We start from the raw sequence: 17,294 nt of genomic DNA, 5'->3' as shown, positions 1-17,294 counted from the left end.
AGGAGGGAGGGAGGGTGAAGGCCGGATATGGGATTAGGGAGGGTCCCAGAGGGTGGGGTCCACCAGCCTTGGGATTAAATACAGACCTGGAGGGCTCAGAGGACCACTGGAGCCAGGAGCTCAGACAGGACTCTGCTGACTGGCCTCAGCTGTCACCTTCCAGGCCACGATGGCAGCCCGGGCCCGATCTGCTCGCCGGAGCCGCACCATGTTCACGCAGCACCAACTGGCCGTGTTGATGGACACCTTCCAACACACCCAGCACCCCACGTGGGACAAAGTCCACGAGCTGGCCTCCACGCTGAGGCTGGACTACATAGTGGTGAGGGTCTGGTTCAAGAACCAGCGGTCCAAGTTGAAGAAACAGGGGGAAGCCGGGGAGACCCCTGGGCCCTCCGAAGCCACCTCCGGGGAGGTCAGCAAAGGGGCGCGGGCCCCCAGGGCCCCTGCCCTCAGCCCCCAGCTGCCTCCCAGTAATGGAGCCCAGCCAGGCCCACAGTGTCCCCCGCAGTGTGCAGTGGCCACCAGTCCTGGACTCAGTTTCCCAGCAGGGTCTGAGCCTCTGGAGGCGTTGGAGCTGTCCTTGACAGCGCCCCTTCCCTACAGCACAGAAGAGCTCGCCCATATCTACGGCGTGTGTGCGGACGAAGACCCCACCAGTCTGGATGCGTACCTTCTCGGGGAGACTGCGCTGTGAGACCCCACAACTCCGAGCCAAGGACCCAGATCTTCAGGCCCCAGGCCTCCCAGGCACACCCCACTCTCAATGCAAGATACAAAGGAACCTAGCCCTATCACACACACACACCCAAAAGAAAAAGCTGCCCTCACCTCGAGATTACCTAGCTGCCTCACACATGGCATCCTGGCTACTCGGGAGGCTGAGATCGGCAGGACAGAGACTGGAGGACAGCCAAAGTAGCACAGTCCAAGGGGCTCTTCTCTCCAATCCACTGACAACCAGAAGGAAAACTGTGGCCCGAGTGCTAGAGTGCCCGCCAGAGAAGTGAGCCGGGCACGCAGAGGCCCTGAGTTCAGACCCTGGCATTGTTAGGAGAAGGAGACGGTCTGTGAATATGGTTTGGAGGTAGAGTGCTGGCCAGCATGCTTGAAGCCCTGGGTTCAATTCCCCAGCACCACGTGACCAGACAAACAAAGAAGCCGGAAGTGGCTCTGTGGCTCTCATGTCCCAGTGGGGACCTTGAGCCCTAACGCCCCTTCGGAGGTCGGGCTAGGATGTAGCCCAGGGCCAGCGCTCTATCCTAGCAGGTACAACGACCCGGGTTCCATCCCCAGTATCAAACAAGACCATCCAAACCAATAACGACAAAAAAAATACGTATCCTATCTTACCCTCAGCTGTGCAACAAGCTCAAGGGCCCAACCCAGGACCCGAGGTCAAGCCTCTGCACCTCACAAAAACTCACCAAGAAACCAACTCTAGACATACAAATAAAGAGGTTGATTGATTGATCAACTGATTGATTGTTGATTTCCAAATGTATCTATACACCAGTGCCTCAATTGCATGATTCCTAGAGGCCTGAGGAGTCAAGGTTGTCAGGGGGAACAGGGGGGAGGGAGGGTAAAGGCCGGATATGGGATTAGGGAGGGTCCCAGGGGGTGGGGTCCACCAGCCTTGGGCTTAAATACAGACCTGGAGGGCTCAGAGGGCCACTGGAGCCAGGAGATCAGACACGACTGCTGACTGGCCTCAGCTGTCCCCGTCCAGGCCACGATGGCAGCCCGGGCCCGATCTGCTCGCCGGAGCCGCACCAAGTTTACGCAGCACCAACTGGCTGTGTTGATGGACACCTTCCAACACACCCAGCACCCCAAGTGGGACAAGGTCCACGAGCTGGCCTCCACGCTGAGGCTGGACCACACAGTGGTGAGGGCCTGGTTCAAGAACCAACTGTCCAAGTTGAAGAAACAGCGGGAAGCTGGGGAGACCCCTGGTTCCCCCGAATCCACGTCCGAGGAGGCCAGCAAAGGGGTGCAGGCCCCCGGGGCCCCTTCCCTCAGCCCCCAGCTGCCTCCCAGTAATGGAGCCCAGCAAGGCCCACAGTGTTCCCTGCAGTGTGCAGTCGACGCCAGCCCTGGACTCAGTTTCCCAGCGGGGTCTCAGCCTCTGGAGGCGTTGGAGCTGTCCTTTATAGCGCCCCTTCCCTACAGCACAGAAGAGCTCGCCCATATCTACGGCGTGTGTGCGGACGAAGACCCCTCCAGTCTGGACGCGTACCTTCTCGGGGAGCCTGAGCTGTGAGACCCCACAGCTCCGAGCCCAGGGCCCACCTCTTCAGGCCCCAGGCCTCCCGGGCACACCCCACTCACTCTGAAAGATACAAAGGAATCTAGCCCCGTCCCCGGCACACACCCAAAACATTAAGCTGCCCTCACCTCCAGATTACCTATCTGCCTTACACCTGACATCCTGGCTACTCCGGGGGAGGCTGAGTTCCGCAGGACCGAGACTGGAGGTCAGCCCGAGTAGCACAGTCCAAGGGGCTCTTCTCTCCAATCCACTGACAAATAACCAGAAGGAAAACCGTGGCCCGAGTGGTAGAGTGCCCGCCAGAGAAGTGAGCCCAGCATGCAGAGGTCCTGATTTCAGACCCCAGCATTCACAGGAGAAAGAGAGGAGCTGTGAATGTGGTTTGGAGGTAGAGTGCTGGCCCAGCATGCTTGAAGCCCTGGGTTCAATTCCCCAGCACCACGTGATCAGACAAACAAAGAAGCCGGAAGTGGCTCTGTGGCTCTCATATCCCAGTGGGACCTTGAGCCCAAAAGCCCCTTGAGCGGCTGGTCTAGGATGTAGCCCAGGGCCAGCGCTCTATCCTAGCAGGTACAACGTCCTGGGTTCCATCCCCAGTATCAACCAAGACCATCCAAACCTACAACGACAAAAAATAGCTCTCCTATGATACCCTCAGCTATGCAACACGCTCAAGAGCCCAACCCAGGACCCGAGTTCAAGCCTCTCACCTACACAAAAACTAACCAAGAAACCAACTCTAGACATACAAATAAAGAGGTTGATTGATTGATTGATGGACTGATTGATTGTTGATTTCCAAATGTATCTATACACCAGTGCCTCAATTGCATGATTCCGAGAGGCCTGAGGAGTCAAGGTTGTCAGAGGGAACAGGGGGGAGGGAGGATGAAGGCCGGATATGGGATTAGGGAGGGTCCCAGGGGGTGGGGTCCACCAGTCTTGGGCTTAAATACAGACCTGGAGGGCTCAGAGGGCCACTGGAGCCAGGAGCTCAGACAGGACTCTGCTGACTGGCCTCAGCTGTCGCCGTCCAGGCCACGATGGCAGCCCGGGCCCGATCTGCTCGCCGGAGCCGCACCATGTTCACGCAGCAACAACTGGCTGTGTTGATGGAAACCTTCCAACACACCCAGCACCCCACGTGGGACAAAGTCCATGAGCTGGCCTCCACGCTGAGGCTGGACTACATAGTGGTGAGGGTCTGGTTCAAGAACCAGCGGTCCAAGTTGAAGAAACAGGGGGAAGCCGGGGAGACCCGTGGGTCCTCCGAAGCCACCTCCGGGGAGGTCAGCAAAGGGGCGCGGGCCCCCGGGGCCCCTGCCCTCAGCCCCCAGCTCCCTCCCAGTAATGGAGCCCAGCCAGGCCCACAGTGTCCCCCGCAGTGTGCAGTGGCCACCAGTCCTGGACTCAGTTTCCCAGCAGGGTCTGAGCCTCTGGAGGCGTTGGAGCTGTCCTTGACAGCGCCCCTTCCCTACAGCACAGAAGAGCTCGCCCATATCTACGGCATATGTGCGGAGGAAGACCCCTCCAGTCTGGACGCGTACCTTCTCGGGGAGACTGCGCTGTGAGACCCCACAGCTCCCAGCCGAGGGCCCACCTCTTCAGTCCCCAGGCCTCCCGGGCACACCCCACTCTCTCTGAAAGATACAAAGGAACCTAACCCGGCCCCCGCACACACCCAAAAGAATAAGCTTCCCTCACCTCCAGATTACCTAGCTGCTTCACACTTGGCATCTTGGTTACTCGGCGGGGTGAGATCTGCAGGATCAAGACTGGAGGCCAGGGGCTGGGGATATGGCCTAGTGGCAAGAGTGCCTGCCTCGGATACACGAGCCCCTAGGTTCGATTCCCCAGCACCACATATAGAGAAAACGGAAAGAAGCAGCACTGTGGCTCAAGTGGCAGAGTGCTAGCCTTGAGCGGGAAGAAGCCAGGGACAGTGCTCAGGCCCTGAGTCCAAGGCCCAGGACTGGCCAAAAAAAAAAAAAAAAAAAAAACACACAGGAGGCCAGCCATAGTAATACAGTCCAAGGGGCTCTTCTCTCCAATCCACTGACAAGTAACCGGAAGGAAAACTGTGGCCCGAGTGCTAGAGTGCCCGCCAGAGAAGTGAGCCGGGCACGCAGAGGCCCTGAGTTCAGACCCTGGCATTGTTAGGAGAAGGAGACGGTCTATGAATGTGGTTTGGAGGAAGAGTGCTGGCCAGCGTGCTTGAAGTCCTGGGTTCAATTCCCCAGCACCACGTGACCAGACAAACAAAGAAGCCGGAAGTGGCTCTGTGGCCCTCATGTCCCAGTGGGGACCTTGAGCCCTAAAGCCCCTTGAGCGGACGGTCTAGGATGTAGCCCAGGGCCAGCACTCTATCCTAGTAGGTACAACGTCCCGGGTTCCATCCCCAGTATCAAGCAAGACCATCCAAACCTACAACGACAAAAAAATAGCTCTCCTATGATACCCTCAGCTATGCAACACGCTCAAGAGCCCAACCCAGGACCCGAGTTCAAGCCTCTGCACCTACACAAAAACTAACCAAGAAACCAACTCTAGACATACAAATAAAGAGGTTGATTGATTCACTGATTGACTGATTGATGGTTGATTTCCAAATGTATCTATACACCAGTGCCTCAGATGCATGATTCAGACAGGCCTGAGGAGGCAAGGTTGTCAGGAGGAACAGAGGGGAGGGAGGGTGAAGGCCGGATATGGGATTAGGGAGGGTCCCAGGGGGTGGAGTCCACCAGCGTTGGGCTTAAATACAGACCTGGAGGGCTCAGAGGGCCACTGGAGCCAGGAGCTCAGACAGGACTCTGCTGACTGGCCTCAGCTGTCGCCTTCCAGGCCACGATGGCAGCCCGGGCCCGATCCGCTCGCCGGAGCCGCACCATGTTCACGCAGCACCAACTGGCCGTGTTGATGGACACCTTCCAACACACCCAGCACCCCAAGTGGGACAAGGTCCATGAGCTGGCCTCTACGCTGAGGCTGGACCACACAGTGGTGAGGGCCTGGTTCAAGAACCAACTGTCCAAGTTGAAGAAACAGCGGGAAGCCGGGGAGACCCCTGCTTCCCCCGAATCCACGTCTGAAGAGGCCAGCAAAGGGGCGCGGGCCCCCGGGGTCCCTTCCCTCAGCCCCCAGCTGCCTCCCAGTAATGGAGCCCAGCCAGGCCCACAGTGTTCCCCGCAGTGTGCAGTCGACGCCAGCCCTGGACTCAGTTTCCCAGAGGGGTCTCAGCCTCTGGAGGCGTTGGAGCTGTCCTTTATAGCGCCCCTTCCCTACAGCACAGAAGAGCTCGCCCATATCTACGGCGTGTGTGCGGACGAAGACCCCTCCAGTCTGGACGCGTACCTTCTCGGGGAGCCTGAGCTGTGAGACCCCACAGCTCCGAGCCCAGGGCCCACCTCTTCAGGCCCCAGGCCTCCCGGGCACACCCCACTCACTCTGAAAGATACAAAGGAATCTAGCCCCGTCCCAGGCACACACTCAAAAGATTAAGCTGCCCTCACCTCCAGATTACCTATCTGCCTTACACCTGACATCCTGGCTACTCCGGGGGAGGCTGAGTTCCGCAGGACCGAGACTGGAGGTCAGCCCGAGTAGCACAGTCCAAGGGGCTCTTCTCTCCAATCCACTGACAAATAACCAGAAGGAAAACCGTGGCCCAAGTGGTAGAGCGCCCGCCAGAGAAGTGAGCCGGGCACGCAGAGGTCCTAATTTCAGACCCTGGCATTGTTAGGAGGAGACAGTCTGTGAATGTGGTTTGGAGGTAGAGTGCTGGCCAGCATGCTTGAAGCCCTGGGTTCAATTCCCCAGCACCACGTGACCAGACAAACAAAGAAGCCGGAAGTGGCTCTGTGGCTCTCATATCCCAGTGGGACCTTGAGCCCTAAAGCCCCTTGAGCGGCCGGTCTAGGATGTAGCCCAGGGCCAGCGCTCTATCCTAGCAGGTACAACGTCCTGGGTTCCATCCCCAGTATCAAGCAAGACCCTCCAAACCTACAACGACAAAAAATAGCTCTCCTATGATACCCTCAGCTATGCAACACGCTCAAGAGCCCAACCCAGGACCCGAGTTCAAGCCTCTGCACCTACACAAAAACTAACCAAGAAACCAACTCTAGACATACAAATAAAGAGGTTGATTGATTGATTGATGGACTGATTGATTGTTGATTTCCAAATGTATCTATACACCAGTGCCTCAGATGCATGATTCAGAGAGGCCTGAGGAGTCAAGGTTGTCAGGGGGAACAGGGGGGAGGGAGGGTGAAGGCCGGATATGAGATTAGGGAGGGTCCCAGTGGGTGGGGTCCACCAGTCTTGGGCTTAAATACAGACCTGGAGGGCTCAGAGGGCCACTGGAGCCAGGAGCTCAGACAGGACTCTGCTGACTGGCCTTAGCTGTCGCCGTCCAGGCCACGATGGCAGCCCGGGCCCGATCTGCTCGCCGGAGCCGCACCATGTTCACGCAGCACCAACTGGCCGTGTTGATGGACACCTTCCAATACACCCAGCACCCCACGTGGGACAAAGTCCACGAGCTGGCCTCCACGCTGAGGCTGGACTACATAGTGGTGAGGGTCTGGTTCAAGAACCAGCGGTCCAAGTTGAAGAAACAGGGGGAAGCCGGGGAGACCCCTGGGCCCTCCGAAGCCACCTCCGGGGAGGTCAGCAAAGGGGCGCGGGCCCCCAGGGCCCCTGCCCTCAGCCCCCAGCTCCCTCCCAGTAATGGAGCCCAGCCAGGCCCACAGTGTCCCCCGCAGTGTGCAGTGGCCACCAGTCCTGGACTCAGTTTCCAAGCGGGGGCTCAGCCTCTGGAGGCGTTGGAGCTGTCTTTGACAGCGCCCCTTCCCTACAGCACAGAAGAGCTCGCCCATATCTACGGCATATGTGCGGACGAAGACCCCTCCAGTCTGGACGCGTACCTTCTCGGGGAGACTGCGCTGTAAGACCCCACAGCTCCGAGCCGAGGGCCCACCTCTTCAGGCCCCAGGCCTCCCGGGCACACCGCACTCTCTGTGAAAGATACAAAGGAATCTAGCCCCGTCCCAGGCACACACTCAAAAGATTAAGCTGCCCTCACCTCCAGATTACCTAGCTGCCTTACACCTGACATCCTGGCTACTCGGGAGGCTGAGATCCGCAGGACCGAGACTGGAGGTCAGCCCGAGTAACACAGTGCAAGGGCTCTTCTCTCCAATCCACTGACAAGTAACCAGAAGGAAAGCTGTGGCCCGAGTGGTAGAGTGCCCGCCAGAGAAGTGAGCCGGGCACACAGAGGCCCTGAGTTCAGACCCTGGCATTGTTAGGAGAAGGAGACGGTCTGTGAATGTGGTTTGGAGGTAGAGTGCTGGCCAGCATGCTTGAAGCCCTGGGTTCAATTCCCCAGCACCACGTGACCAGACAAAAAAGAAGCCGGAAGTGGCTCTGTGGTTCTCATGTCCCAGTGTGGACCTTGAGACCTAACGCCCCTTGGGAGGTCGTGCTAGGATGTAGCCCAGGGCCAGCGCTCTGTCCTAGCAGGTACAACGTCCCGGGTTCCATCACCAGTATCAAACAAGACCATCCTAACCAATAACGACAAAAAAATAGGTATCCTATCTTACCCTCAGCTGTGCAACAAGCTCAAGGGCCCAACCAAGGACCCGAGGTCAAGCCTCTGCACCTCACAAAAACTCACCAAGAAACCAACTCTAACATACAAATAAAGAGGTTGATTGATTCACTGATGGACTGATTGATTGTTGATTTCCAAATGTATCTATACACCAGTGCCTCAGATGCATGATTCCTAGAGGCCTGAGGAGTCAAGGTTGTCAGGAGGAACAGGGGGGAGGGAGGGTGAAGGCCGGATATGGGATTAGGGAGGGTGCCAGGGGGTGGGGTCCACCAGCCTTGGGCTTAAATACAGACCTGGAGGGCTCAGAGGGCCACTGGAGCCAGGAGCTCAGACAGGACTCTGCTGACTGGCCTCAGCTGTCACCTTCCAGGCCACGATGGCAGCCCGGGCCCGATCCGCTCGCCGGAGCCGAACCATGTTTACGCAGCACCAACTGGCCGTGTTGATGGACACCTTCCAACGCACCCAGCACCCCAAGTGGGACAAGGTCCATGAGCTGGCCTCTACGCTGAGGCTGGACCACACAGTGGTGAGGGCCTGGTTCAAGAACCAACTGTCCAAGTTGAAGAAACAGCGGGAAGCCAGGGAGAACCCTGGTTCCCCCGAATCCACGTCCGAGGAGGCCAGGAAAGGGGCGCAGGCCCCCGGGGCCCCTTCCCTCAGCCCCCAGCTGCCTCCCAGTAATGGAGCCCAGCCAGGCCCACAGTGTCCCCCGCAGTGTGCAGTGGCCACCAGCCCTGGTCTCAGTTTCCCAGCGGGGTCTCAGCCTCTGGAGGCGTTGGAGCTGTCCTTGACAGCGCCCCTTCCCTACAGCACAGAAGAGCTCGCCCATATCTACGGCGTGTGTGCGGACGAAGACCCCTCCAGTCTGGACGCATACCTTCTCGGGGAGACTGCGCTGTGAGACCCCACAGCTCCCAGCCGAGGGCCCACCTCTTCAGTCCCCAGGCCTCCTGGGCACACCCCACTCTCTCTGAAAGATACAAAGGAACCTAACCCGGTCCCCCGCACACACCCAAAAGAATAAGCTTCCCTCACCTCCAGATTACCTAGCTGCTTCACACTTGGCATCTTAGTTACTCGGCAGGGTGAGATCTGCAGGATCAAGACTGGAGGCCAGGGGCTGGGGATATGGCCTAGTGGCAAGAGTGCCTGCCTCGGATACACGAGCCCCTAGGTTCGATTCCCCAGCACCACATATACAGAAAACGGAAAGAAGCAGCACTGTGGCTCAAGTGGCAGAGTGCTAGCCTTGAGCGGGAAGAAGCCAGGGACAGTGCTCAGGCCCTGAGTCCAAGGCCCAGGACTGGCCAAAAAAAAAAAAACACTGGAGGCCAGCCATAGTAATACAGTCCAAGGGGCTTTTCTCTCCAATCCACTGACAAGTAACCGGAAGGAAAACTGTGGCCCGAGTGGTAGAGTGCCCGCCAGAGAAGTGAGCTGGGCACGCAGAGGCCTTGAGTTCAGACCCTGGCATTGTTAGGAGAAGGAGACAGTCTATGAATGTGGTTTGGAGGTAGAGTGCTGGCCAGCGTGCTTGAAGTTCAATTCCCCAGCACCACGTGACCAGACAAACAAAGAAGCCGGAAGTGGCTCTGTGGCTCTCATGTCCCAGTGGGACCTTGAGCCCTAAAGCCCCTTGAGCGGCCAGTTTAGGATGTTGCCCAGGACCAGCGCTCTATCCTAGCAGGTACAACGTTCTGGGTTCCATCCCCAGTATCAAGCAAGACCATCCAAACCTACAACGACAAAAAAATAGCTCTCCTATGATACCCTCAGCTATGCAAGACCCTCAAGAGCCCAACCCAGGACCCGAGTTCAAGCCTCTGCACCTACACAAAAACTAACCAAGAAACCAACTCTAGACATACAAATAAAGAGGTTGATTGATTGATTGATGGACTGATTGATTGTTGATTTCCAAATGTATCTATACAGCAGTGCCTCAGATCCATGATTCCGAGAGGCCTGAGGAGTCAAGGTTGTCAGAGGGAACAGGGGGGAGGGAGGGTGAAGGCCGGATATGGGATTAGGGAGGGTCCCAGGGGGTGGGGTCCACCAGTCTTGGGCTTAAATACAGACCTGGAGGGCTCAGAGGGCCACTGGAGCCAGGAGCTCAGACATGACTGCTGACTGGCCTCAGCTGTCGCCGTCCAGGCCACGATGGCAGCCCGGGCCCGATCTGCTCGCCGGAGCCGCACCATGTTCACGCAGCACCAACTGGCCGTGTTGATGGAAACCTTCCAACACACCCAGTACCCCACGTGGGACAAAGTCCACGAGCTGGCCTCCACGCTGAGGCTGGACTACATAGTGGTGAGGGTCTGGTTCAAGAACCAGCGGTCCAAGTTGAAGAAACAGGGGGAAGCCGGGGAGAACCCTGGGCCCTCCGAAGCCACCTCCGGGGAGGTCAGCAAAGGGGCGCGGGCCCCCAGGGCCCCTGCCCTCAGCCCCCAGCTCCCTCCCAGTAATGGAGCCCAGCCAGGCCCACAGTGTCCCCCGCAGTGTGCAGTGGCCACCAGCCCTGGACTCAGTTTCCCAGCAGGGTCTCATCCTCTGGAGGCGTTGGAGCTGTCCTTGACAGCGCCCCTTCCCTACAGCACAGAAGAGCTCGCCCATATCTACGGCATATGTGCGGACGAAGACCCCTCCAGTCTGGACGCGTACCTTCTCGGGGAGACTGCGGTGTGAGACCCCACAGCTCCCAGCCGAGGGCCCACCTCTTCAGTCCCCAGGCCTCCCGGGCACACCCACTCTCTCTGAAAGATACAAAGGAACCTAACCCGGTCCCCCGCACATACCCAAAACATTAAGCTGCCCTCACCTCCAGATTACCTAGCTGCCTTACACCTGACATCCTGGCTACTCGGGAGGCTGAGATCCGCAGGACCGAGACTGGAGGTCAGCCCGAGTAACACAGTCCAAGGGGCTCTTCCCTCCAATCCACTGACAAGTAACCAGAAGGAAAACTGTGGCCCGAGTGCTAGAGTGCCCGTCAGAGAGGAGAGCCGGGCACGCAGAGGCCCTGAGTTCAGACCCTGGCATTGTTAGGAGAAGGAGACGGTCTGTGAATGTGGTTTGGAGGTAGAGTGCTGGCCAGCATGCTTGAAGCCCTGGGTTCAATTCCCCAGCACCACGTGACCAGACAAACAAAGAAGCCGGAAGTGGCTCTGTGGCTCTCATGTCCCAGTGGGGACCTTGAGCCCTAAAGCCCCTTGAGCGGCCAGTCTAGGATGTAGCCCAGGGCCAGCGCTCTATCCTAGCAGGTACAACGTCCTGGGTTCCATCCCCAGTATCAAACTAGACCATCCAAACCAATAACGACAAAAAAATAGCTCTCCTATGAAACCCTCAGCTATGCAACACGCTCAAGGGCCCAACCCAGGACCCGAGTTCAAGCCTCTGCACCTACACAAAAACTAACCAAGAAACCAACTCTAGACATACAAATAAAAGGTTGATTGATTGATTGATGGACTGATTGATTGTTGATTTCCAAATGTATCTATACACCAGTGCCTCAGATGCATGATTCCGAGAGGCCTGAGGAGTCAAGGTTGTCAGGGGGAACAGGGGGGAGGGAGGGTAAAGGCCAGATATGGGATTAGGGAGGGTCCCAGGGGGTGGGGTCCACCAGCCTTGGGCTTAAATACAGACCTGGAGGGCTCAGAGGGCCACTGGAGCCAGGAGCTCAGACAGGACTCTGCTGACTGGCCTCAGCTGTCCCCGTCCAGGCCACGATGGCAGCCCGGGCCCGATCCGCTCGCCGGAGCCGCACCAAGTTTACGCAGCACCAACTGGCCGTCTTGATGGACACCTTCCAACACACCCAGCACCCCAAGTGGGACAAGGTCAACGAGCTGGCCTCCACGCTGAGGCTGGACCACACAGTGGTGAGGGCCTGGTTCAAGAACCAACTGTCCAAGTTGAAGAAACAGCGGGAAGCTGGGGAGACTCCTGGTTCCCCCGAATCTATGTCCGAGGAGGCCAGCAAAGGGGCGCAGGCCCCTGGGGCCCGTTCCCTCAGCCCCCAGCTGCCTCCCAGTAATGGAGCCCAGCCAGGCCCACAGTGTCCCCGGCAGTGTGCAGTCGACGGCAGCCCTGGACTCAGTTTCCCAGAGGGGTCTGAGCCTCTGGAGGCGTTGGAACTGTCCTTGACAGCGCCCCTTCCCTACAGCACAGAAGAGCTCGCCCATATCTATGGCGTGTGTGCGGACGAAGACCCCTCCAGTCTGGACGCGTACCTTCTCGGGGAGCCTGCGATGTGAGACCCCACAGCTCCAAGCCGAGGGCCCACCTCTTCAGGCCCCAGGCCTCCCGGGCACACCCCACTCACTCTGAGAGATACAAAGGAATCTAGCCCTGTCCCTGCACACACCCAAAAGATTAAGCTGCCCTCACCTCCAGATTACCTAGATGTCTTACACCTGACATCCTGGCTACTCCGGGGTAGGCTGAGATCCGCAGGACCGAGACTGGAGGTCAGCCCGAGTAGCACAGTCCAAGGGGCTCTTCTCTCCATCCACTGACAAATAACCAGAAGGAAAACCGTGGCCCGAGTGGTAGAGTGCCCGCCAGAGAAGTGAGCCCAGCATGCAGAGGTCCTGATTTCAGACCCCAGCATTCACAGGAGAAAGAGAGGGGCTGTGAATGTGGTTTGGAGGTAGAGTGCTGGCCCAGCATGCTTGAAGCCCTGGGTTCAATTCCCCAGCACCACGTGACCAGACAAACAAAGAAGCCGGAAGTGGCTCTGTGGCTCTCATGTCCCAGTGGGACCTTGAGCCCTAAAGCCCCTTGAGCGGCCAGTTTAGGATGTTGCCCAGGACCAGCGCTCTATCCTAGCAGGTACAACGTTCTGGGTTCCATCCCCAGTATCAAGCAAGACCATCCAAACCTACAACGACAAAAAAATAGCTCTCCTATGATACCCTCAGCTATGCAAGACCCTCAAGAGCCCAACCCAGGACCCGAGTTCAAGCCTCTGCACCTACACAAAAACTAACCAAGAAACCAACTCTAGACATACAAATAAAGAGGTTGATTGATTGATTGATGGACTGATTGATTGTTGATTTCCAAATGTATCTATACAGCAGTGCCTCAGATCCATGATTCCGAGAGGCCTGAGGAGTCAAGGTTGTCAGGGGGAACAGGGGGGAGGGAGGGTGAAGGCCGGATATGGGATTAGGGAGGGTCCCAGGGGGTGGGGTCCACCAGTCTTGGGCTTAAATACAGACCTGGAGGGCTCAGAGGGCCACTGGAGCCAGGAGCTCAGACACGACTGCTGACTGGCCTCAGCTGTCGCCGTCCAGGCCACGATGGCAGCCCGGGCCCGATCTGCTCGCCGGAGCCGCACCATGTTCACGCAGCACCAACTGGCCGTGTTGATGGAAACCTTCCAACACACCCAGCACCCCACGTGGGACAAAGTCCACGAGCTGGCCTCCACGCTGAGGCTGGACTACATAGTGGTGAGGGTCTGGTTCAAGAACCAGCGGTCCAAGTTGAAGAAACAGGGGGAAGCCGGGGAGACCCCTGGGCCCTCCGAAGCCACCTCCGGGGAGGTCAGCAAAGGGGCGCGGGCCCCCAGTGCCCCTGCCCTCAGCCCCCAGCTCCCTCCCAGTAATGGAGCCCAGCCAGGCCCACAGTGTCCCCCGCAGTGTGCAGTGGCCACCAGCCCTGGACTCAGTTTCCCAGCAGGGTCTCATCCTCTGGAGGCGTTGGAGCTGTCCTTGACAGCGCCCCTTCCCTACAGCACAGAAGAGCTCGCCCATATCTACGGCATATGTGCGGACGAAGACCCCTCCAGTCTGGACGCGTACCTTCTCGGGGAGACTGCGCTGTGAGACCCCACAGCTCCGACCCGAGGGCCCACATCTTTAGGCCCCAGGCCTTCCGGGCACACCCCACTCTCTCTGAAAGATACAAAGGATTCTAGCCCCGTCCCCGGCACACACCCAAAACATTAAGCTGCCCTCACCTCCAGATTACCTAGCTGCCTTACACCTGACATCCTGGCTACTCGGGAGGCTGAGATCCGCAGGACCGAGACTGGAGGTCAGCCCGAGTAACACAGTCCAAGGGGCTCTTCCCTCCAATCCACTGACAAGTAACCAGAAGGAAAACTGTGGCCCGAGTGCTAGAGTGCCCGTCAGAGAGGAGAGCCGGGCACGCAGAGGCCCTGAGTTCAGACCCTGGCATTGTTAGGAGAAGGAGACGGTCTGTGAATGTGGTTTGGAGGTAGAGTGCTGGCCAGCATGCTTGAAGCCCTGGGTTCAATTCCCCAGCACCACGTGACCAGACAAACAAAGAAGCCGGAAGTGGCTCTGTGGCTCTCATATCCCAGTGGGGACCTTGAGCCCTAAAGCCCCTTGAGCGGCCGGTCTAGGATGTAGCCCAGGGCCAGCGCTCTATCCTAGCAGGTACAACGTCCTGGGTTCCATCCCCAGTATCAAGCAAGACCATCCAAACCTACAACGACAAAAAAGTAGCTCTCCTATGATGCCCTCAGCTATGCAACACGCTCAAGAGCCCAACCCAGGACCCGAGTTCAAGCCTCTGCACCTACACAAAAACTAACCAAGAAACCAACTCTAGACATACAAATAAAGAGGTTGATTGAGTGATTGATGGACTGATTGATTGTTGATTTCCAAATGTATCTATACAGCAGTGCCTCAGATCCATGATTCCGAGAGGCCTGAGGAGTCAAGGTTGTCAGGGGGAACAGGGGGGAGGGAGGGTGAAGGCCGGATATGGGATTAGGGAGGGTCCCAGGGGGTGGGGTCCACCAGTCTTGGGCTTAAATACAGACCTGGAGGGCTCAGAGGGCCACTGGAGCCAGGAGCTCAGACACGACTGCTGACTGGCCTCAGCTGTCGCCGTCCAGGCCACGATGGCAGCCCGGGCCCGATCTGCTCGCCGGAGCCGCACCATGTTCACGCAGCACCAACTGGCCGTGTTGATGGAAACCTTCCAACACACCCAGCACCCCACGTGGGACAAAGTCCACGAGCTGGCCTCCACGCTGAGGCTGGACTACATAGTGGTGAGGGTCTGGTTCAAGAACCAGCGGTCCAAGTTGAAGAAACAGGGGGAAGCCGGGGAGACCCCTGGGCCCTCCGAAGCCACCTCCGGGGAGGTCAGCAAAGGGGCGCGGGCCCCCAGTGCCCCTGCCCTCAGCCCCCAGCTCCCTCCCAGTAATGGAGCCCAGCCAGGCCCACAGTGTCCCCCGCAGTGTGCAGTGGCCACCAGCCCTGGACTCAGTTTCCCAGCAGGGTCTCATCCTCTGGAGGCGTTGGAGCTGTCCTTGACAGCGCCCCTTCCCTACAGCACAGAAGAGCTCGCCCATATCTACGGCATATGTGCGGACGAAGACCCCTCCAGTCTGGACGCGTACCTTCTCGGGGAGACTGCGCTGTGAGACCCCACAGCTCCGACCCGAGGGCCCACATCTTTAGGCCCCAGGCCTTCCGGGCACACCCCACTCTCTCTGAAAGATACAAAGGAATCTAGCCCCGTCCCCGGCACACACCCAAAACATTAAGCTGCCCTCACCTCCAGATTACCTAGCTGCCTTACACCTGACATCCTGGCTACTCGGGAGGCTGAGATCCGCAGGACCGAGACTGGAGGTCAGCCCGAGTAACACAGTCCAAGGGGCTCTTCCCTCCAATCCACTGACAAGTAACCAGAAGGAAAACTGTGGCCCGAGTGCTAGAGTGCCCGTCAGAGAGGAGAGCCGGGCACGCAGAGGCCCTGAGTTCAGACCCTGGCATTGTTAGGAGAAGGAGACGGTCTGTGAATGTGGTTTGGAGGTAGAGTGCTGGCCAGCATGCTTGAAGCCCTGGGTTCAATTCCCCAGCACCACGTGATCAGACAAACAAAGAAGCCGGAAGTGGCTCTGTGGCTCTCATATCCCAGTGGGGACCTTGAGCCCTAAAGCCCCTTGAGCGGCCGGTCTAGGATGTAGCCCAGGGCCAGCGCTCTATCCTAGCAGGTACAACGTCCTGGGTTCCATCCCCAGTATCAAGCAAGACCATCCAAACCTACAACGACAAAAAAGTAGCTCTCCTATGATGCCCTCAGCTATGCAACACGCTCAAGAGCCCAACCCAGGACCCGAGTTCAAGCCTCTGCACCTACACAAAAACTAACCAAGAAACCAACTCTAGACATACAAATAAAGAGGTTGATTGATTGACTGATCGACTGATTGATTGTTGATTTCCAAATGTATCTATACACCAGTGCCTCAATTGCATGATTCAGAGAGGCCTGAGGAGTCAAGGTTGTCAGGGGGAACAGGGGGGAGGGAGGGTGAAGGCCGGATATGGGATTAGGGAGGGTCCCAGGGGGTGGGGTCCACCAGCCTTGGGCTTAAATACAGACCTGGAGGGCTCAGAGGGCCACTGGAGCCAGGAGCTCAGACAGGACTCTGCTGACTGGCCTCAGCTGTCGCCTTCCAGGCCACGATGGCAGCCCGGGCCCGATCCACTCGCCGAGTCGCACCATGTTCACGCAGCACCAACTGGCCGTGTTGATGGACACCTTCCAACACACCCAGCACCCCACGGGGGACAAGGTCCACGAGCTGGCCTCCACGCTGAGGCTGGACCACACAGTGGTGAGGGCCTGGTTCAAGAACCAACTGTCCAGCCTGGAGGAAGCCAGGGACAGTGCTCAGGCCCTGAGTCCAAGGCCCAGGACTGGCCAAAAAAAAAAAAAAACGAACCAACTGTCCAAGTTGAAGAAACAGTGGAAAGCCGGGGAGACCCCTGGTTCCCCCAAATCCATGTCTGAGGAGGCCAGCAAAGGGGCGCAGGCCCCCGGGGCCCCTTCCCTCAGTCCCCAGCTGCCTCCCAGTAATGGAGCCCAGCCAGGCCCACAGTGTCCCCGGCAGTGTGCAGTCGACGGCAGCCCTGGACTCAGTTTCCCAGAGGGGTCTGATCCTCTGGAGGCGTTGGAGCTGTCCTTGACAGCGCCCCTTCCCTACAGCACAGAAGAGCTCGCCCATATCTATGGCATATGTGCGGACGAAGACCCCTCCAGTCTGGACGCGTACCTTCTCGGGGAGCCTGTGCTGTGAGACCCCACAGCTCCAAGCCGAGGGCCCACATCTTCAGGGCCCAGGCCACCCGGGCACAGCCCACTCTCTCTGAAAGATACAAAGGAATCTAGCCCCGTCCCCGGCACACACCCAAAACATTAAGCTGCCCTCACCTCCAGATTACCTAGCTGCCTTACACCTGACATACTGGCTACTCGGGAGGCTGAGATCCGCAGGACCGAGACTGGAGGTCAGCCCGAGTAACACAGTCCAAGGGGCTCTTCTCTCCAATCCACTGACAAGTAACCAGAAGGAAAACTGTGGCCCGAGTGGTAGAGTGCCCG

At 58.2% G+C, this 17,294-nt stretch overlaps 9 protein-coding genes across 9 annotated transcripts; all 9 read left to right on the top strand.

The window, feature by feature from the left end:
- Nucleotides 1-169: 169 nt before the first annotated feature.
- On the top strand, nucleotides 170-697 carry LOC125351695 (paired-like homeodomain transcription factor LEUTX). Its single transcript, XM_048346623.1, has one exon. The coding sequence runs from the start codon at nucleotides 170-172 to the stop codon at nucleotides 695-697; it is 528 nt and encodes a 175-aa protein (XP_048202580.1).
- A 1,041-nt stretch (nucleotides 698-1,738) lies between these two features.
- On the top strand, nucleotides 1,739-2,266 carry LOC125351661 (paired-like homeodomain transcription factor LEUTX). The gene has a single exon (XM_048346569.1). It carries the CDS (start codon nucleotides 1,739-1,741, stop codon nucleotides 2,264-2,266), a length of 528 nt encoding a protein of 175 aa, XP_048202526.1.
- A 1,052-nt stretch (nucleotides 2,267-3,318) lies between these two features.
- Nucleotides 3,319-3,846, top strand: LOC125351655 (paired-like homeodomain transcription factor LEUTX). The gene has a single exon (XM_048346558.1). It carries the CDS (start codon nucleotides 3,319-3,321, stop codon nucleotides 3,844-3,846), a length of 528 nt encoding a protein of 175 aa, XP_048202515.1.
- Nucleotides 3,847-5,125: 1,279 nt separating this feature from the next.
- LOC125351497 (paired-like homeodomain transcription factor LEUTX) lies at nucleotides 5,126-5,653 on the top strand. Its single transcript, XM_048346296.1, has one exon. The coding sequence runs from the start codon at nucleotides 5,126-5,128 to the stop codon at nucleotides 5,651-5,653; it is 528 nt and encodes a 175-aa protein (XP_048202253.1).
- A 1,049-nt stretch (nucleotides 5,654-6,702) lies between these two features.
- LOC125351452 (paired-like homeodomain transcription factor LEUTX) lies at nucleotides 6,703-7,230 on the top strand. Its single transcript, XM_048346229.1, has one exon. It carries the CDS (start codon nucleotides 6,703-6,705, stop codon nucleotides 7,228-7,230), a length of 528 nt encoding a protein of 175 aa, XP_048202186.1.
- A 1,047-nt stretch (nucleotides 7,231-8,277) lies between these two features.
- On the top strand, nucleotides 8,278-8,805 carry LOC125351443 (paired-like homeodomain transcription factor LEUTX). The gene has a single exon (XM_048346218.1). The coding sequence runs from the start codon at nucleotides 8,278-8,280 to the stop codon at nucleotides 8,803-8,805; it is 528 nt and encodes a 175-aa protein (XP_048202175.1).
- A 1,259-nt stretch (nucleotides 8,806-10,064) lies between these two features.
- On the top strand, nucleotides 10,065-10,592 carry LOC125351435 (paired-like homeodomain transcription factor LEUTX). Its single transcript, XM_048346206.1, has one exon. The coding sequence runs from the start codon at nucleotides 10,065-10,067 to the stop codon at nucleotides 10,590-10,592; it is 528 nt and encodes a 175-aa protein (XP_048202163.1).
- Nucleotides 10,593-11,641: 1,049 nt separating this feature from the next.
- On the top strand, nucleotides 11,642-12,169 carry LOC125351429 (paired-like homeodomain transcription factor LEUTX). Its single transcript, XM_048346192.1, has one exon. The coding sequence runs from the start codon at nucleotides 11,642-11,644 to the stop codon at nucleotides 12,167-12,169; it is 528 nt and encodes a 175-aa protein (XP_048202149.1).
- A 1,050-nt stretch (nucleotides 12,170-13,219) lies between these two features.
- On the top strand, nucleotides 13,220-13,747 carry LOC125351425 (paired-like homeodomain transcription factor LEUTX). Its single transcript, XM_048346178.1, has one exon. The coding sequence runs from the start codon at nucleotides 13,220-13,222 to the stop codon at nucleotides 13,745-13,747; it is 528 nt and encodes a 175-aa protein (XP_048202135.1).
- Nucleotides 13,748-17,294: the final 3,547 nt, after the last annotated feature.

The sequence above is a fragment of the Perognathus longimembris genome, chromosome 1 (genome assembly GCF_023159225.1).
Source record: "Perognathus longimembris pacificus isolate PPM17 chromosome 1, ASM2315922v1, whole genome shotgun sequence".
Lineage (NCBI taxonomy): Eukaryota > Metazoa > Chordata > Mammalia > Rodentia > Heteromyidae > Perognathus > Perognathus longimembris.
The sequence above is the reverse complement of the archived record's forward strand: the minus strand, read 5'-3'. Positions and strand labels throughout refer to the sequence as shown.

Coding starts and splice junctions, on each gene's coding strand:
- LOC125351695 (XM_048346623.1), top strand. CDS start 170: ATGGCAGCCCGGGCCCGATCTGCTCGCCGGAGCCGCACCATGTTCACG.
- LOC125351661 (XM_048346569.1), top strand. CDS start 1,739: ATGGCAGCCCGGGCCCGATCTGCTCGCCGGAGCCGCACCAAGTTTACG.
- LOC125351655 (XM_048346558.1), top strand. CDS start 3,319: ATGGCAGCCCGGGCCCGATCTGCTCGCCGGAGCCGCACCATGTTCACG.
- LOC125351497 (XM_048346296.1), top strand. CDS start 5,126: ATGGCAGCCCGGGCCCGATCCGCTCGCCGGAGCCGCACCATGTTCACG.
- LOC125351452 (XM_048346229.1), top strand. CDS start 6,703: ATGGCAGCCCGGGCCCGATCTGCTCGCCGGAGCCGCACCATGTTCACG.
- LOC125351443 (XM_048346218.1), top strand. CDS start 8,278: ATGGCAGCCCGGGCCCGATCCGCTCGCCGGAGCCGAACCATGTTTACG.
- LOC125351435 (XM_048346206.1), top strand. CDS start 10,065: ATGGCAGCCCGGGCCCGATCTGCTCGCCGGAGCCGCACCATGTTCACG.
- LOC125351429 (XM_048346192.1), top strand. CDS start 11,642: ATGGCAGCCCGGGCCCGATCCGCTCGCCGGAGCCGCACCAAGTTTACG.
- LOC125351425 (XM_048346178.1), top strand. CDS start 13,220: ATGGCAGCCCGGGCCCGATCTGCTCGCCGGAGCCGCACCATGTTCACG.